Consider the following 18,430-nt stretch of genomic DNA (forward strand, 5'->3'; position numbering starts at 1 on the left):
CAGGACGTGGTGTAAGTTACAGCCACGCCCTGGAAGTTATCTGTCACTGTTGACACAGCGAATTGGTTGCTTTCCTGACGTGAAACACCAGATTGCCCTGTGAGCACGCGCTGTTGATTTACCGAGCGCTGACAGCATGCCACAGTTCTGCTGGAACATTCTTTTTTTATGTCAGAGGCGAGAGGAGTTGCGCATTTATTTCTCTTGTTCCAACAATCCAGAGCCAAGTTCACCTCGTTTCATCGGTCCAACGTTTTTTTCAAACCAAGTTAAGCCCCCTCTTACTCTGTAATCTCTCTAATACAACCTGACACTTCAACGTCAGCAGTTAAAGAACCGAAATTCAAATTGTGATGATAAAATGAGCAAAGGGCCAAGTGCTGTTTTGCCACAACATGAAGTATTTGTCATGACAGTTTACATTACATTTCTTAAATCCCTTTATAAAATGTAGTTCATCCTGTCTTTAGTATACCTGATGTGAGCTGATATCAACACAAATGGCTGAATCATTATTTTTGCATGAGCAGGGAGGAGGAACAACAAGCAGAAACCTGTGTCTGGCTTTAACATTACACAGGGATGCTAAAACATTGCGAGCATTCCAGCAGTAGCTGCCTTTAATGTGGGACGTGTCAAGACGTGCCGAAAAACATAAAGCGTACACATCAAAATAACCCCTGGGTCACACCTTAGCTTAACTTTCACTTAATTAAAACCCAAGAGGGGCATGCCTTAAAGGAGCAGACAGTGAGAAGCTCAGAGAACTTTACACAGCTGACAGGACAAGTGTGTAACTTGGCATGATGACAGTCTAATTGTTAAGGCCCATTAGTGGATAGCGGGGAGCTTACGCTTCGAAACAAAGGACAACAAATTTATCTGAGACAACTTGGTGACAGACTGACAGAATCAGCGAGGCAAAAAAGTAAAACCACTGATAGCTTACACGACTAATCTGATTTGTTGTCTGCAGAACTTGACAGTGGCCCTGCAGCTCAGAGTGTATTAGGGTTGTGTGTCTTTGTAGGCCAGCAGCATACCTATTATCTAATGAAGCTCTCAGCTGGAAGCCTGCTTGTAGCAGACTCCGGATCATTAGAGGTAAAACATTAACAAGACTAAGAAGATTAATTGATGGAGTATGAATGTAAAGACGTGGCATCTGAAAAGTTCATGATGTTCGGTGACAATGAAGACAAGATGAGTGACGCTTGCATAATCTCAATCAGTGGGGCTAAACCTTCTTTGAAAAGGGGGCTATCCAGCAGCACAGCACTGTTTGCCTTTCAGTTCAAGATTATTGATCAAGATCAGGGATGGAAGGGTATAAGGGTTAACTGTGGTCAACAAGGGTGGCTGATCAAATCACTGAAATGTAAATGAAACATAAAGAGGAGCCTGCCGGAGTTAAATGTTAGCTGCTATAGTGAGGCTAACAGGGTTAATGTTGTCTGTTCCGACTGGAACTGAGAGCTAACAGTGCTAATGCTAGCAGGCCTAACAGCAGATAAGTCTCTTCACTGGCTGAATCCAGATTAGAGCAACACTCTAATCCCCCGGGCCACACTGCAGGGTCACAATCCCCAGACAGCTCATCGGCACCAGTCGGCTGTTGCTGAAAATCTCTGCGCTTGACTCGACAGGCCACACCAGACATTGAATTTCAATGGAGAAAAGTGCAATTTAGAGGCCCTTATGATTTCTTCATGGGCTCTCTTTCCTCTAAAAATCCCTTCTGGCAAAAGTCAAATTTTATTGATAATCCTAGTGCCTCCATGGAGTGAGCTGGTGGATTCATTTTTCTCCCGTGGGTTCAGTGGTCATGCTAGATTTTTTATGGTTGTGTGTCAATTGGCTTTGAGAGTATGTTGGTGCATGGGCACACAGAGAGACACACACGTTAAAAAGGACATAATGAACACAAGACATCTTTTAGATGTTTATCTTGGCTGTTCTCAACCGTCTTCGCCACAAAGCTTTCTGTAGACTTCTAAGCAGAGTCAAGCCACAAGAAAAGAGGATCCTTATTTTTTGAGTTATCGCAGTATGATTAAGTGGTGTTTTTTTTTTTTTTTTTTTTTTTTTTAAATCACCATGTATTAAGAAGCCGGATGTCTGTCTGACCACCATGAAAGGCCATGCTGGAGTATCAAATCAACAAGACTGCACTGAATGTGTAGTGAGAAATACACTCGTCAACTTAATTTTGCAGCAACCAAAGTAGTCTGAAGGAGAAAAAAAAAAAAAAAAAGATGGCAGTAATCGTTTTATCAATTTCCTCTTTAAGTGATGGTCTGTAAAAAAGCTTCAGTGTGATTGATCAGCAACATTGAGAGTCTGGCTCTTCCTCTGAGGAGCCCGCAGAGAGCAGCCCAGACTCCTGACCCTTGTCTGGGCTCTCAGGTGTCAGATGTGCAGCCCTCTGTCGCCATGCCGGCTGTCAGAAGATTATGCTGGGGCTGCACATTAACACACACAAACACACGCATGCACGCGCACACATACAAATACACAGACAAACACGAGTACACACGCGGACGGTTGCGCCATACAATCGAGGTCTTTAATGGGCAGACGTGCCAGAGCAGTAAAAGCCGCATGCTCGTCTGTGTCTTTGTTAATGCATTTGTATGAGCGCATGTATGTGGTTCTGAGTTGCAGTGGGCGTCACGTCTCCTCCGTCGCCCTCCCGTCTGCTTCCTCAGACAGACGTCCTTGTAAGGGAGGCAAGACGGATGCTCGGTGAGTAAGATCTGCCCTGAGTCACATCTGCCTCCCACCCTGCCTGCCTCGTTTGATGGCTGGCTGCATCATATCTCCCATCCCTCCCCCAGCGTAATTACACTACAGTTCCCATTTGTCCACTGTGTATAAACAGCCTTTCCTGAAACACAGTGCTGTCTTCGATTAGATCCCAGAATCATCAGCAGCCCTGGAGATGATTCTGACTGTCAGTCGGCCCAGACAGCCAGCCTGAGCCATGCCTGGACAACAATCGCATTACCCCAACGCAGGGAAACAGACAGAGGGAGAAAAACGGCAATCAATATCGTACACTGACGTCTGTCTGCCCACCTAAGTTCCTTTCCTACAAGACACTGCCCACCACAACTGAAAGAAGATATTCTGCATGAGCAAATGTTCCTCTCACACGCTTATATGAAAAAAAAAAAGCAACAGTGACTGATAAATTTCTCTCTGTGCACTTCTGCGTGCTCACTTGCAACACATAACAGCTTATATGAGGAATTATGGGGTAAGATTTCAGAGCTTTACTGTCAGTACTGTCACTACAGTTCCCGTTATGAAACTGTGACATATTCGCCTTGTCAGAAAAAACAAAGAAACCAGACAGTTTAATCAAAATATTTGACGCTAACCACTGTCAGTTATGTAACTGCTGAACAGAGGTTTATCTGTGTTCTGACTGGCTGGCTATGGCTTTGTCAGGTCTCTGTCAGGCAGAGTGAGTGGTCCAACACACATCAGCGACACCTCTCCAGCCATCCATCTCTCTCCCTCTCCCCTCCGGCCAGCCAACATTTCACTCTGACAAATGTACAAGAACGTGCCACTCCAGCAGCACTGGAGGAGGCTGAGAGAAGGTATGGATTGGAGGAAATTGGATTTGATAGGTAAATGTCTGAGGATAGCATTACTGCTGGCGCTCTGTCTTTATGTGTGTGCACATGTGTGTGTGTGTGCGTGCACAGCTGTGTGGACGTGTGTGGAGAGAAAGACTGTTGAGTAGACTGTTTTTGTGAGGCTACCACCTGGACGGCTCATATCAATGGCACATAAATGTTTAATGGGGACTAAAAATATCTGACATTATAAAGCTCTATGGACATATGTGTGATATCTGTGTTCAATGCAGTTTGTAGGAACTAAAAAAATGAGCAAAGGCACTTTTCTCAAGTGTTGTAAATCAAAGTAGAGTAACAAATAAATCAACTGAAACTGTCAGAGAACACAACCGTGAGATTATCTGTGTCTTGCGATAAAATGTTCTGATATCCCGCAGCTTAAAAAGTGAAAACATAATATACTTCACATTTATGCAACATGACCTAAGCACAGTAATGAAACAGGAAACTCTGAGTGAATACGGAACTTCAGCCGTTTAGTGATTTGTGTCATCTGTTTTCTTTCACAATGAGGTGGGTAACGAAGGGATGAGGAACAATACACCCTGCATACTTAGGTAATCTGTTGGGTCTTACCTGCAGATTTGGGAGTAAATTTGTCCCTGTTGGCAGCGCACACAGCCAGCAACCTGTAGCCCAGGTCCAAGTCAAACCCCTGCTGAGCGGCCACGCGACTCACCACCTGCAGGAAGAACGGCGGATTATCATTATTTGCTGGCGCCCTATCGGGTCTGAAAAGATTATTATGATTTGAGCTGTTTATTAATGATTCATTCTGTCTGAACAGGATGTCTGAAGTGATCAGATTTTTTTTAAAGACCAATCTTAATGAAATTTAAGAGTGATTTTTGGACAAATATTCCTTTTGTAGAGAGGCTATACATAAAAAGCACTATATTACTATATTTGCTTCAGTGCAGAGGTAAATTGTAGTTAGGAATATGGTAGGTCATCTTAAAACATTTATGTTGAAATTAAGGCCTCATAAATTCAAATTTAAGGGTATTTTATGACGTTTATGGTTTAATGTTCATAAAGACATTTTAAGACTTTTAAAGGGCCTGCAGACATTCTGTTGAAAGTAATAATCTATCTATTTATCTATCTATAAAAGTCACTTGAGGCGCATTTTACTTTCTCACTCCATACTATGAAATAATCTGTTTAAAAGAATAACGAATGCTAGGAAAACATTAAGACACATTTAAAGTTGCTATTGATGGTGTTAATATTCTAAGTATCTGCTCACTGTTATTAAGCCTTATTTAGGTATGTGCATACATGTAGAAATGCACACAGTTGTATAACTATTCCTGTGGGAATATTGTCTTACATCCATTCTTGACTTTACCCCAGCCTTACCCTAATCTTAACCATAGCCAATGGTGATACACAGGTATTTTTTTAATTTTATTTTAAGACCGCGACTGCCAGTCCCACCAGGACAGTCTATCCAACCAACCTCATCCATTTCCATAACAACCTGAACCCGCCCACTACCCACCTGAAGGTAAAAAAGAGAGGCAGCCAGATATTTGTTTAAACATGCTCTTGATTTGTTAATGCAACGTCACGCATCTCAGACATAGCCTGACTTCAGATGATTTCAGATGTCAGTGTAAAAAAGCACCAACTAAATAGGTCTAAGATATTACACTGTCATTGTTGTTGGAATTTAGATGTGGACAACTGACCCTGTGCATCACGAATAATTAACTCCTGCCTAACCCTAATCCTAATCCCAATTATAACCCGAATTAGTAACTGCAAAATCTGCTTCTGCTTTTTTGTATGTCTCATGAGGCAGGTTGGTCTCCATAAGTCTCTGAGTAAACAAATAAAACGTGTGCACAACGTGGGGAATACATGGCCACACACACACACACACACACACACACACACACACACACACAAACCTACAGACAGACACAGAGAGATTAATGTGGAGTCTATAGTCTGGATTGCTCCTCTGATACAGAGGCTGGACCAGTTTGATGACTACATCTGCCTCCAAGAGAGGTAAGTGAGCCAAACCACAGTTACTGTGCACAGAGAGCAGAGCGCAGGACACAGACAGCCTCCCAGGCAGAGGGACATGTTATCTTCAAACAGGCTCCCAAGGGCCGGCTGTAGCCCCAAATTTAAGTCTTGTGACCCAAAGTTACGGGTTGAATTCCCCAGACTGGCTGGGAAAATAAAAAAATAACACGTATCCCTCCTAACTCTTGATCTGACTTAGCACGTCCAACAGAGCTGCACAGTGGCCAACAGGGGAACTCAGGTAGGAATTGTTTAATTGAGTGTGTAGGAGGGCAGTGTTGAAAAAAAAAGAGCATGCTTGCACAGTCAAAGGTTAAAAATAAAGTCCTCTTTGTTGCGCCCTCTTGCTGAGAAAGACCAGGCCCCAGCTATAAGGTTTTTAGCAAGGCTTATGTGTTAATGACTTCAAACAGAGGTTGAACATTTATGGGACAAGGACCAGGAGCCTCCCAGACTCTGATGTAGTGTTTAAGGGGGATGCTGAGTGAGAGTAAACAGGACTCGGGAGATAGGAGTAAATCATTATTAAAGTGGAAACACCTTTGCTTTTATCTGCCAACAGAATGACAACAGCGTCATTCCCTATGACCCCAAACCACACATTACCGTTAACAAGGTCAGCGGGGGTGTCTTTTTAGAGAGGCAACATCACAGCTAGCAGCGATCATGAAGCTTTCTCTGCCAAAGGGAATGTGCTTGTTTGTACATAGAAAGGAAAAAAAAAAACTGTAGAGCACTGCCATAATACTGAAAAAATGAGTCCCTTTGATTATGTAATTTAAAAAGTGATAATGCACATTACCTCTGATTCAGTGAATCTACAGTATGTTTAATTTAGTTGAAGATGTCAGGTTTTTTTTGTAGGCCTTTACGCTACACAAGCCTCAAACGCATGACAGAGAGACATTAGGACAGTCATTCCAGGGACGAGGTAACTTCGCAACTGGATCTATTAAACTCGACCATCTGATGAGGCTGACGTTTTTGACAGTCAGTCAAATCGTGTTCTTGTCAATCATTTAATTTCCTGCCTGAGTGCGTCCGCCCCACGGTTTGTACAAGGCAGGCAGCCAGTTACAGAGGCTAGCATAGATTCAACAGGGATTTAACAGTGTTTCACCTCATAAGCCTTTTTCAGTGTAATCTCCTTCTGAGGATGTACATCCAGGCCCATATTTCAGTCAATATGAAAGCGTATGGATGGGGTGGGGGTTGGAGGGTTAGTGGGCCATTCATATCCTTGTTTATCTATTTGTTGGGAAAAAAATTCTGTTTGTTGTTGATATGGCCACATAGTGCTGCGGCAGCACATCCAGTGGACGCCACTAGTGACATAAAACAAAATGAACGGGACTAGTGGCAGAAAGAATATAGGCTGCTGTAGGCAGCAGATTTGCGCTAAAAATACACCAAAATAAAAATGTCACAACACTGACATGACTCACACTTCTCTATAAGTGAAGTATGCATGAAGAGAGACAAAAAGCACAGATAGTTGCTGGAGAGATAGAGGTATCAGTGAAGTGCTGACAGCTCAGTCATGTCATCTTTTATTGGTGTCAGTGCTGATACTCCACCAGGGAGAAGCCAACAGAGGATGAGCTCCACATGTACATTTGGCTAGAAGGAGCAGGCGCTGCCATATGAGGCATACATGCCATGTGTGTGTGTGTACTTTCATGCCTATGCTCAGTGAAGCGAAAGCTACAACGAGAGGCCGTGATTCAAAGAGCTACAAAGTCTCGCATCTTTCAACTTGTGATTTACATAAGCAGTGAGGTAATGTCATCGTGACAAAACCCTTGAAGGAATGTAAGGTCTTGGAGTGCAAACTGAAATTCTCCAGATAAGAGTTCATTCTGCTCTTTTAGACTGATTAAACAATTTAGCTGATGAAAACGGCCCCTTGCTAAGAGGGATCTCGGTGGGGGGGATCCACTGTATAGCTCTTTATCGGCCTTTAAGAGGCTTTTATTGTGATTTACACATTACACAGATAAATGGTCATTTACACAATGGGCATATATCTCTTTGCTCATGGTACCAGTTCAGCTGCTTCTTCATTCTTTCAAAGACTGATCTTGGCGATACGCGCCCGAAGTTGTAAATTCTTTGCTGTGCTGCATCTTGTGTGTGTATGTGCATGCTTGTGTGTGTGTGTGTTCTCTCACACACCTGGTGCAGATTTGCTGGCCAGGTCTCTGGCCCAGTGCCCAGATCGATGAGCTGGTGAACTGAGAGGGGTTAGCCAGAGGTGACCAGCTACCCACAGCCTTGTTTAAGCTTCTTTCTCTCTCTGTCTTTGTGTGTGTGTGTGTGTGTGTGTGTGTGTGTGTGTGTGTTGGGGGGAACATTAACGGGTGACTAGGACTTTAACCTCTGTCACTGGCCCCTGATGGCCTGAGCAGCTGCCTTGGATAGCTGCTGGATACAACAAAGAAGACCCGTTGCAACTACAGCCTGCTACTAGCTGCTAACACTAAAACGTATTGCTTGTGAAAAAAAAAAAAAAAAAGGCATATGGAAAATAAATTTGAATGTTGAGAGCTAAATTTCAGAACAGGATCACCCTCATCTTTGCAAAAGAAGGAGTCGTGCAAGTAAAACATCTGGAATGTCAAATGTCAATGTGAATATGTAGCATTTTCACATGAATCCATTGTTTGTTTGTTTTTTTTAACCTTTGAGCCGCTTAAGGTGCAGTTGAGGTTCACTTGTTTTGCACTTCAAAAGCCTCAAAAGTGGACAATTCACTGGCGAGATAAAGACGACGTGCGCCTCATCTCTTTTCCGAGCATCCAAAATGTATCTAATTACTGTTTTGCTCACATCTGCTAAAAAGTACCTGAAAAACCCAATGTAAACCATAATTAGCGTTCGCATACCGTCAGACATCCCATGAGGCTTTGCTCGAAAGGTCGCTGGAAGGCCCGGGGATCTCCGCACCAGTCCAACAGCTCTGTGGCTGCCGTCTGGAAGTTGGCCGGGTTCTGTAAGTGCTGTGCAAACAAGGGAGGGAGATTGCAGTTAGAAACAAGGGGAAATAATGAGTTGTTTTTTTTTACATTAAGTACAAATTGGAAAAACATTGAAGCCAAATAGTTCTGTAGCCTGATTTTCTCCCACCAAACTGGCTTGATTTAACGTCTTGTGCTTCTGCACAACCCTGTGAGGACCCTGACTCTCTCCAATGTACGCCCACTCAGGGCTCTGCTGCATTGTGGGAAGAAGATAACACCCATATCAACAATGATGCCAGTGTTTCTTGTTAATCTCTCTTGGCAACACCCTCCCTCACTCTAACCCTCACCCCCATGACCCACGCAGCAACCAAATCCTACCGTCCAATCCTCCTTCTCTCTCTTCCCCTCATTCATGGCCTTTTCTCAGAAATGTAACAGAGCCCCTGCTCTAGGAGTCCATTGCCTGGCTTGGCTATGCACAAAGAAAACAACTTTAGTGCTGGCAGCTATGTGTGCAGACTCAATACACACCGTTGGCGTGTTGTCTAATCTCTTTCTGTCTCTCTCTCCCTGTCTGTCTCTCTGCTTGTTCACTGAGGCCTGAAACAGTTGAGTCTTTTCTTCCCTGTGTCTGAAGGCTACTCAGACTGGCAGGACACAATGAGCGGTTTTAAAATTGGGCTCCCTTTCTTCACGGCTCAGGAGGTTAATAGCTCTGAAATGGCGGAGAGCTGCAGCTTGTTCAGTCGGCGAGATTGAGCCCAGTTAAAAGCATTTATTATTCTCATCTAGACTGAAGCGTCTTGTTTTGTGGCTTCTCACAGGGAAGGTAGGACTATTGTCTTTAGGGGGCAGCAGAGGTGAGTGGTTTGAAAGGGGCGCTTTTGGTGGTGCCTGACAAAAGGGCTTCGGAGCGGACGCGGCCTAACACGCCAGGCTCGGTGTCCGCCCACAGAGAAAATCCCTGAGAGCGCCAATGATATTATGAGTTTCAAGAGGGGCCTTGAATGACTCATCTTTTGTGATGTGAAGATTAGCCATTATGGAGGTAGCTGCGGACTCTAGCTCTCACAGAGGATTGATTGATGAAGAGATGCAGAGAGAGAGAGAGAGAGGGAGAGATACTGAGAGATGCTCTGGATGAGTGAGAGGGAGGAGAAGAGCCTGTTCTAGATGAGTGATATAATCTGGCATTATTGCTGCTTGATGGGAGGCGTATCAGCCTCCGGCGCGAGAGGAATCAGAACTAGCACAGCAGGGGCTGTCTGTCTAGATCTGAACTCACAGCTCCTTCTGCTGCAGCGTTTGCCAGCGACTCCGCCTGACAACCTCGACTCTGGTGTGAGGAGGAGGAGGAGGGCCGCAGAGTGAAATAGCCCAACACAGTTTTGGGAGGACTAGCGAGGTGGAGGATGGGGCTGAAGCTTTTCCTGTTGTTGTTCCTCCGGGTTGGACGAGGACAAAACAGCGAGGGGAGGGCAGAAGAGAAGGGAGAGAGAGAGAGCAGCAGCAGCAGCGGCGGCAGTGGTGGTGAGGTTTCAAGCAGACAAAGAGCCAGACGTCTGACAGACTTCAAAGTCCCTTGTCCTCCACGAGGTGATGGACTGTCCTCGTTTACCCCTGGTCAGGCCAGCCAGGGATCAGGCTGTTCAGTACCTGCCTGGCTGCCTGAAAAACAGCTCGACACTTGGCTCTCTGCCAGCGGTTCTCCCCAAACCAAAACAACACCCTGCTGGCAGTGGGGGCACAAGCTCCAAGTTCACTGAGTAACTCCGGGCCTTTGAAGTCTGCTTTATTACGCCTTCTATTACAGACAAGGCTGAGAGAGTATCAACCAAACTACAATGGGAGCTTTTATTTAGCAAGACGTGAGGCTATTTAAAGCATATCAGTGATGCCTGGGATTAAGAAAATAAATGAGAATGCTTTGTAGAATGCATGAGTGTCAGCGGTGTCAAATTCACCAGTTTCTCCTTCATTGTTGAATGAATCTTGGGGACAAGAAGGCTTTTTCAAGACTTTGATGACAGCGACATTGTTGCACGCAATCACATTTGAGAGCACAGTGACAATCAGAGCGTTTTTATCTGTCTGGGTGACAGGCGCGACGGTGGGCGCTCGGGAGACAAGGTGGGGCCGGGGAGCGAGTGCAGGACAAAGAAAAACATCACCTCAAAAAATCACACACCCAAAGCCCTATCATTCACTGATTCACTGGCAAAGCATGGTGTCACATGGCTGTTGGGAGATATAAAGGCTCACACCCACACGCATACAGTGCAAACAAATAAACCCACAGCCAGCCAGCCAGCCAGCCAGCCAGCCAGCCAGCCAGCCTTTTCTCCTAGACTATTAATCAGAGGCAGAGGCGGTAGCCCTGGGTAATGTCTGTCTGTCTCTCTGTCTGTGTCGCTCCGTCTGTATCTGTCTGTGCGGAGTCAAGGAAGCAGTTAAAGCCAAACCACAACAAGGGCCCTGCATACGTCAAAGAGTCAGGAAAGTGATGTAAGAGAGTGCAGGACTGGGAGTGAAAAAGAGAAGTTGAGTCTGTAATGTCTTTAGTCTCTTATGGAGCACTCTTTGAAGTCTCTTCTTGTGTTGGCTAACAGATTTCCCCTCTCCATCTCTCTCTCTCTCTCTCTCTCTCTCTCTCTCTCTCTCTCTTGCTGTTGCTCTCTCTCTGACCCTGTGCAACATGATCTGTGTGACTGGAGCTAATGGCCAGACTAACTGATGCCCATATAAGGTGTTGAGAGGAGAAAGGAACAGAGAGGGTGAGGAGAGGCGAGGAGAGGAAGGGGTGAGACGAAAGACTGGGAACAGCAGTTAGGAGTTAGGAGAGGAGTTAGGAGAGGAGAGGAGGAAACACAGCCTCCTTCAGTCTCCTTCAGTCTAGAAACCTTGCCTGCTCACTGGAGGACGTTAAAGCATTAGAAGCATGTTATGCACATGAAGGACTGCACTAATTTTACTGTAACACACACACACACACACACACACACACCTGTTTGATGCACTGCAGCCTGTCATTGGTCTGCTGGATGTGCCGGTCCATTGATGGTAACGTGTTCATCTTGATGGCTCTACCGGGACGCCATTAAAGTTCTTTACTCTGAAAAACAAAAGAAGAGGCACCTCTGTTAGTCAAAGCGGCTGTCGGGTGATCCGTGTGAAAAAGCCTGTCGCTTCCGAGGATCAAACTGCGACTTAACAGCTTGACGGCTTTTGTGACAATGACATGACATCTCAAAGTGCGACGCGTGTGCTGTTTCGCGCACCGCTTTCCTCGAAGGGCACGCAACACCTCGAGCCTGTTTGCTTGGCTCACGCACCAAACCGCAGCTCAGAGTCATTCTACAGCAAGCGGCGCTCACTGCAAAAAGTCAAAATCTTACCAAGATTATTTGTCTTATTTCAAGTAAAAAATGTCTTATTTCTAGTCAAAATATCTTACTACACTTAAAATAAGACATGATCAGCTCAGAAATAACTTGTTTTTAGACAATTTTCACTTGTTTTAAGTGCAAATTTACTTGAAACAAGAAACAAATTCTGCCAATGGAACAAGCACATTTTTACAAGTGACACAAGTGAACATGTAAAAATTTGTAAGAATTTGTTTCTTGTTTCAAGCAAATTTTAACTTGTTTCAAGTAAATTTTCACCTAAAACAAGTGAAAATTGTCTAAAAACAAGTTATTTCTGAGCTGATCATGTCTTATTTTAAGTGTAATGAGATATTTTGACTAGAAATAAGACATTTTTACTTGAAATAAGACAAATAATCTTGGTAAGATTTTGACTTTTTGCAGTGCAGCTGGTCGAAAAAACAACATGATGAAAACCAAGAGAAAACTTCACTGCTTCACGTTAGCGACGTGAAAATTTTTTACACATCACCGTGCAAGAACCTCCACAGCTGAGGAAGGGCATCAACTGTTATCCCTCTTTTAAAAAGAAGCACACCTCACAGTCAAGGTTATCAGCGTGACATAGACAACTAATTTATGCCGGCATCTAACAACAGATAACGTTCGGCTTTACAGCATCTCTCCCTTTCTCTCTATCTCCGGTCCCGATCCTGTGCTGAGCAGCAACAACAACAACAGTTTCAGCCCCACGCTCGCCGGGCCCAGCCGTCTGAGTGATGAGCGGAGGTTGAATTAATAGGTATCTTGCTGGCTGGCCAGTGAGGCCTCCATCCCTCACCATCCCTCCATGTTTATCTCCATCAGTGTTGATCCACTACACATTCCTCTACACAATAGGGGAACTGAGAGACCCCCATGTTGCACTCTGGGGGGGAGCCAGGGCTCTAGAAAGCTGCTCTGTGCTGATAAAGGGTCTCCCTAGATCCCCTGCTGAGAGAGAGAGAGAGAGAGAGAGAGAGAGAGAGAGAGGAGGAAATATGGAGCTCAACAAGACAGTTTTCATGAGTCTGGTGTTTATGTTGTAGATGGAAGATTGTAGGCAAATGTAGATGCTCTCTTTCTATCTCTCTCACTCTCTCTCTTTCTCACACACACACACACACATGCACATACATACACTTCAGAGCATGTAAACACAACAGCTCGAATTCTTCACTTTGATTAAGTGTAAAGGTGCAACTTCAAAGGAACACTTTGAGAATAAGAGTGTATTACTAATCCTCTGAGCTTAAGCATTACCAGAGTAGAATTACCTGGAGTGCACTTAGGAAGTCTTAAACATTGGCTGATACATTGCTCTCCCGTGAGTAAGGGGGAATTCTGAGGTGGAGCGAGCCGAGTGTGGTCAAACGGTGGGAGGCGAGCGACTCAAACAGGGCTCTGTGCGCGGCTCCGGGCGCTGACCGTCTGCGGGAAAAGTCCTCGCAAAACAGCAAACTTTACAGTTTACGGGAAACAAAGCCAGCCTGACCTCAAACAATGTGACCTGTGAGCGTTGCGGTGTCACCCGGTGCCCAGCAGGTGTCTCCCTCTCCTGCTGGTAACCGCTAACCAGGCGAAGCACGGCACCCGGAGCCAGCGGTCCAGAGGGCTCCTTTAAGCCCTGACAAGTGCTACAAATCCCCCTCGGCGGCCAGGCAGCTCCACGGAGCACTAAAGAGGGCACACTCCAGCCCGCCGCTGGCCGTCTGACCTTGTGGCTATTGATTAACTGTTTCCCCTCCCGAACCTCCCTGCTGTCCCATCACACCCACAGCCAAGACCAAAGACTAAATAGGGGAGTGGGGTAGAGGTGGTGGTGGTGGTGGTGGTGGAGATGGCTTGCCTCTTTCACCCTCCGCTTTGCTTTCTTTTTTTTTTTTTTTTGCCCTCCTGCCCTCTGTTGTGCTTTCACTCCACCCTGCACCCCTGGCGGGCGGCGCTTTTGTTTGTCACTCAAAAGACGGACCCTCTGGGCGCTGAGGGGAAAACAAGCGAGGTGGGAATGCGGGTGGGTGGCTGCGTTCGGGATGCGACGGGTCGCCGTAGTGATGTCGCCGCTGAGGTAAAGAGCTCCATCCATCTGGCTGAACGTCCGGGCTGACAGACTGACTGATGCGCCCCCTCCCATTGAACTCACTCTCTTCCTCTCTTCCCTTGCATAGAGGGCAAAAAAACGTGTTGTGTAACAGATTATACCTCAGTGGAAACACGCCTGAACCCCCCCCCCCCCCCCCCCCCCCCCCCCTTGCCTTTTATTATCAAAATAAAACCAGAATCGGCCATCTAATCTTACAGACAATATCTAAAGCAGAGTGGAATGTTTTCACTGGAGTTAAAATGCATCTCTCCTCCTCCATAAACTGACTGATTGCGGCTGAATTGAAAAGGCATTAAAAGTATGGCAGCGGTGCGCTTTTCTTTCTCTCCATTTTCTAGAACACTGTTTTCTTTTTCTTTCTTTTTTTTTTTTTTTAAAAGACTTTTCGGGCTACTGGCGTTGTTGTTCTAGCATGCATCCGCCGAGGACGGGCCTGCTGAATCTTTATTGTCTTCCAAACATCTTAATCAGCTCCACTCAGCACTGCTTACCAGAGGTGCAAAGCAAAGGATTACACATCCAATTATGCTGTGCATATTACAGCCCCCCTTAAACAGCGGTGGGAGGATGCTATGAATCACAGCAGAGTAACAAACCACAAATAATACTAACATCCGAGGATGCCTTTCTTTTTCTCGTCTTTCTCTCTCTGTCTCCCCTTCTCTCTCTCTCTCTCTCTCTCTCTCTCTCTCTCTCTCTCTCTCACACACACACACACACACACCTTCTCTCTTTCCATTTCCCGCCTTCTCTCTTTCCTGAGCAAAACAAGCCGGGGGAAGTGGGGCAAGAAATAAGTGCTCAGAAACAAAAGCACAGTAATATGAAAAGCACTGGAGTATGGCAGGGAGGGGGCAAGAAGGGCCAGACTGACTGGAGAGAGAGCGAGAGAGAGAGAGAGAGAGAGAGAGAGAGAGAGAGAGAGAGAGAGAGAGAGAGAGAGAGAGAGAGAGAGAGGGACCACTGAAATTATCTCTTCATAATCAAGCAACACACATACATACACGCATACATACACACACACACACACACACACACACGGCATATGATCACTCATGAGTGATTTCTCATTTCAGGAGACAAATGACTACCTTTGTCGAGTGGAGGTTACTTTGTGAATGTGATCAGTCAGTGGGGGTTGCATGAAGCTGGATACACAGGAGCTAATGATATACTGCAATTCTGTGCACCGCATAGGAGTACATTTAAAAAAAAAAAAAAAAAAAAAAAAAAAAAAAAGAAAACCTCGCATCTCCAAGGTAACATGGTTATTCTCTTGAAATTTACCAGGGCATTTTTGAATTTTTCGCTGTGCTCTGAACAGTTTTCCCAAGCCCCGGAGGAAAGAAACATGCTATGCGCAAAAAAAAAAAAAAAAAAAAAAAAAAAAAAAAAAAAAAGGCATTTTCACTTCAAGTAAAAGAATATCAGCAAAATTGGAATTATGTTTGGGTTTGGTTTTTTTTTCCCATACGATAGCAGTGAAAGGAAGACCTTGAGAGCTGTTTTAATGCAAAATCCCCTGCTATACCCCGTGTGTTAGGTGTAGAGGGCAGTGCTGAACAGTGAGAAGAGCAACTGGGTGAAGCCTGGCCAGAGATCATCTTCATTATTCAACAACAGTCTGAGAAAGAGACAGAGAAAAGAGTGTAACTATGACTCCCGCTCTCTAGACACAGCGGGGGATTTTCTCCCCTCCTCCTCTTTCAGATTTTGCGGGCTTGGCTTTTCTTCCCCTCGCTGATACTGTCTGTGTGCTTTTTGCCCTCTTTTCTCTAGCCCTCAGACATCATTACAGCCACCCAGCATGTGACTCCTTTTTACCGCCTTCCATTTTCTGTTCCATCATTTTCTTCCTCGCTCCGTCCCTCATATCTGAACCCTGCTGCCACTCTCCCTCCCCACCTCCCTCTCTCCTTCCCGGGGCCCCGTGCGGGAGCTGCCATAACAGGAGGTGGAATGGATTCATTTGCTCTAATGTGGTTTGGGCTGCAGCGTGGCACGGCACAGCGCGACACTCTCTCCCAGCACACAGAGCCTTTCTCTCTTTCTCCCTCTCTCTCCCTCCAGGCTGCTCTCTCTCTCCCTCTGCAGTTCATGTGTTTTCAAACAGGCCAATCAACACCACTCAGCTGTGCTGGCCTCTCTCCCTCCCTCTCTCTCCCACAATCTCTGCTCTCAGTGTGTCTGTAAAAGCCACCAGCCCTCTCTCGCTCTCTCTCTCACACACACACACACACTATTATCTCTAGTGGCAAACTCACACAGCCAGCCGGTTGCTTTTTTCCTCTCATCCCCTTCCTTCATTTTATCCAGTCCACTCTCCTCCACCATTTCTTAATTTTACGTGCCCACTTCCGCCACTGCCTCTCCTCCTCTCCCTCGCACTGCCTTCATTCATTTTGCTCATTGCATTATTTCGTAGACTCCCTGCTAATCCTCTCCTCTGCTAATCTCTCCCCCCCTCTCCTTTTCAATGTGTCTCCCTCTTAGCAAAGCCCACTATTAGTCATATCAGTCCCGCTAGCCTTTATAAAACTCAACCCCACTACACAACATAACTCCCGCCTCTCAGAAGAAAATAAGAAATGAGCCCCAAGGGTGAAAAAATAAAACAAGTACATCAACGTGCGACCAGTGTAAATTCTCCGTGTTGCTGTTTGTTTATCTTCTGTTTTAATGTGACAACCGCAGGAGCACTGGGCAGCTATGTGACACCCAACACTGCAATGCAAACAGCTGTGATGTGGGGATATGTGAGCCACTCTGTTGCCGTCTATAAATACAGAGCTTCGGTTGCAGAGTATTACAGGTATGTGCCACCAGATACCCTCGGGACTAGCCGATCATTCCACCACTCGATGTGCCGGATCAAAAAAAAAAGAGCACGATGTACTAAGTGAGCACAGAGGTGCCCTCTCTAAGCCGAGACATTGTCGTTCACTCGGGCTTAAGTGGACTAAGTCTTTAATTGACTCGCTATTTTTATTTAATTTTCTGCATCTAAGTATGTGCGTGTCCGTATTTTGCGTTCAATCTACCCCCCGCACTACATCAGTGAGGAAAGGCCATCTATCTAACCATGGGATACAAAATCAGGTCATGCATGAGCAGAACAGAGCTTGAGCATCACATGATGAATGAATGAACTCCTTATTCCATAGATGTTCCACTTGCTGGGGACTATAAATACCAGCTGGAGAAGATTGTATGTCCTGGCTGCCACATACGATTTTCCACTGTCACGAAAGGCAAGATTATATCACTCATGTGATGCACAAGAGATGAGGCAGGCAGGCTGTGTGTGTGTGTGTGTGTGTGTGTGTGTGCGCGCGCGTATATATTTGTACGTGTGTGTGTGTAGACTTCATCCCCCAAACCAGGCCACCACAGGACAGCCAGACTGTGAGACAGTGGCCTTCTCAGTATCTGATGAAGAGTAGCTCTCTCAGCACTGTAAAATGTGTAAATCTTATGAGCTACACTAAGCAGAAAAACAGCTGCCTGCTACATTTTAAAGGTGAAAACGAGAGAGTACATGATAGGGTAGCAGAGGAGAGGACAAGAATAAAGGAGGAAATGAGAGGAGGGAAAGGCGAGTGAGTGACAGTGCAGGCTGACAGGCTTGTGTAAAGCTAACCTTATGGGCCTGACTCCAGCAGAGCTGTTAGCTCACACCGCCCCCCGTCTGTGATTGCTGAATGGGTAAACTGACAAATTCCATGTCCTTTGGTTTCAGCACCAGCAAACTGCTGACCCAAACGCAATTACACAACATCCGCAGGGGTGAGTCTCACACATCGATGTATGGTAGCATGTTAATGTGCATGCGATAGTGTGAGTGTGATGTGAGAGGGTGAGAATGCTGAAAGGAGAGGCAGATTTGCAGAAGTGTGATCCCATCCTTTCAGCATGCTATGAAATGATATTGGTGGCATTAGGGAAAGCTAAAATAGATCTATGCCAATCTCCCGTCCACATTCCTCGTCTCTGATACCCTAAAAGTACAAGAAGACAACTTCCTGAAAACGCAGGATACACAAAGGCGGCGCAGCCTCGTCCTGCTGGAACACAAAGTCCCGCTGTGCAGCAGCTTCTGCCGAGCAACTTTTATTTATCCTCTGATCTTTTATAGGACAAACACTGAATGAAAACACATTCCATAGTAGAAACCATTTTTTTTTTTATTTGCAAGGTCCTTCGTAAAATGGTTAGCTGTGCACTGACTGTCATAAAAGAATGGCCAAGTGGTAAGGGAAAAAAAAC

At 45.5% G+C, this 18,430-nt stretch overlaps 1 protein-coding gene across 1 annotated transcript in view; it reads right to left on the reverse strand.

Moving 5' to 3' along the window:
- Positions 1-18,430, reverse strand: part of zmiz1a (zinc finger, MIZ-type containing 1a) — a 105,212-nt gene that overhangs the window by 24,683 nt on the left and 62,099 nt on the right. Inside the window, exons 4-6 of the mRNA XM_030070362.1 lie at positions 11,658-11,765; positions 8,576-8,689; positions 4,227-4,332 (exon numbers count right to left, since the gene is read on the reverse strand). Of these exons, the coding sequence (XP_029926222.1) occupies positions 4,227-4,332; positions 8,576-8,689; positions 11,658-11,726 (289 nt within the window). The 5' untranslated portion in view covers positions 11,727-11,765. The remainder of the gene's footprint in view (positions 1-4,226; positions 4,333-8,575; positions 8,690-11,657; positions 11,766-18,430) is intronic.

This window comes from Myripristis murdjan, chromosome 15 (assembly GCF_902150065.1).
Source record: "Myripristis murdjan chromosome 15, fMyrMur1.1, whole genome shotgun sequence".
NCBI lineage: Eukaryota > Metazoa > Chordata > Actinopteri > Holocentriformes > Holocentridae > Myripristis > Myripristis murdjan.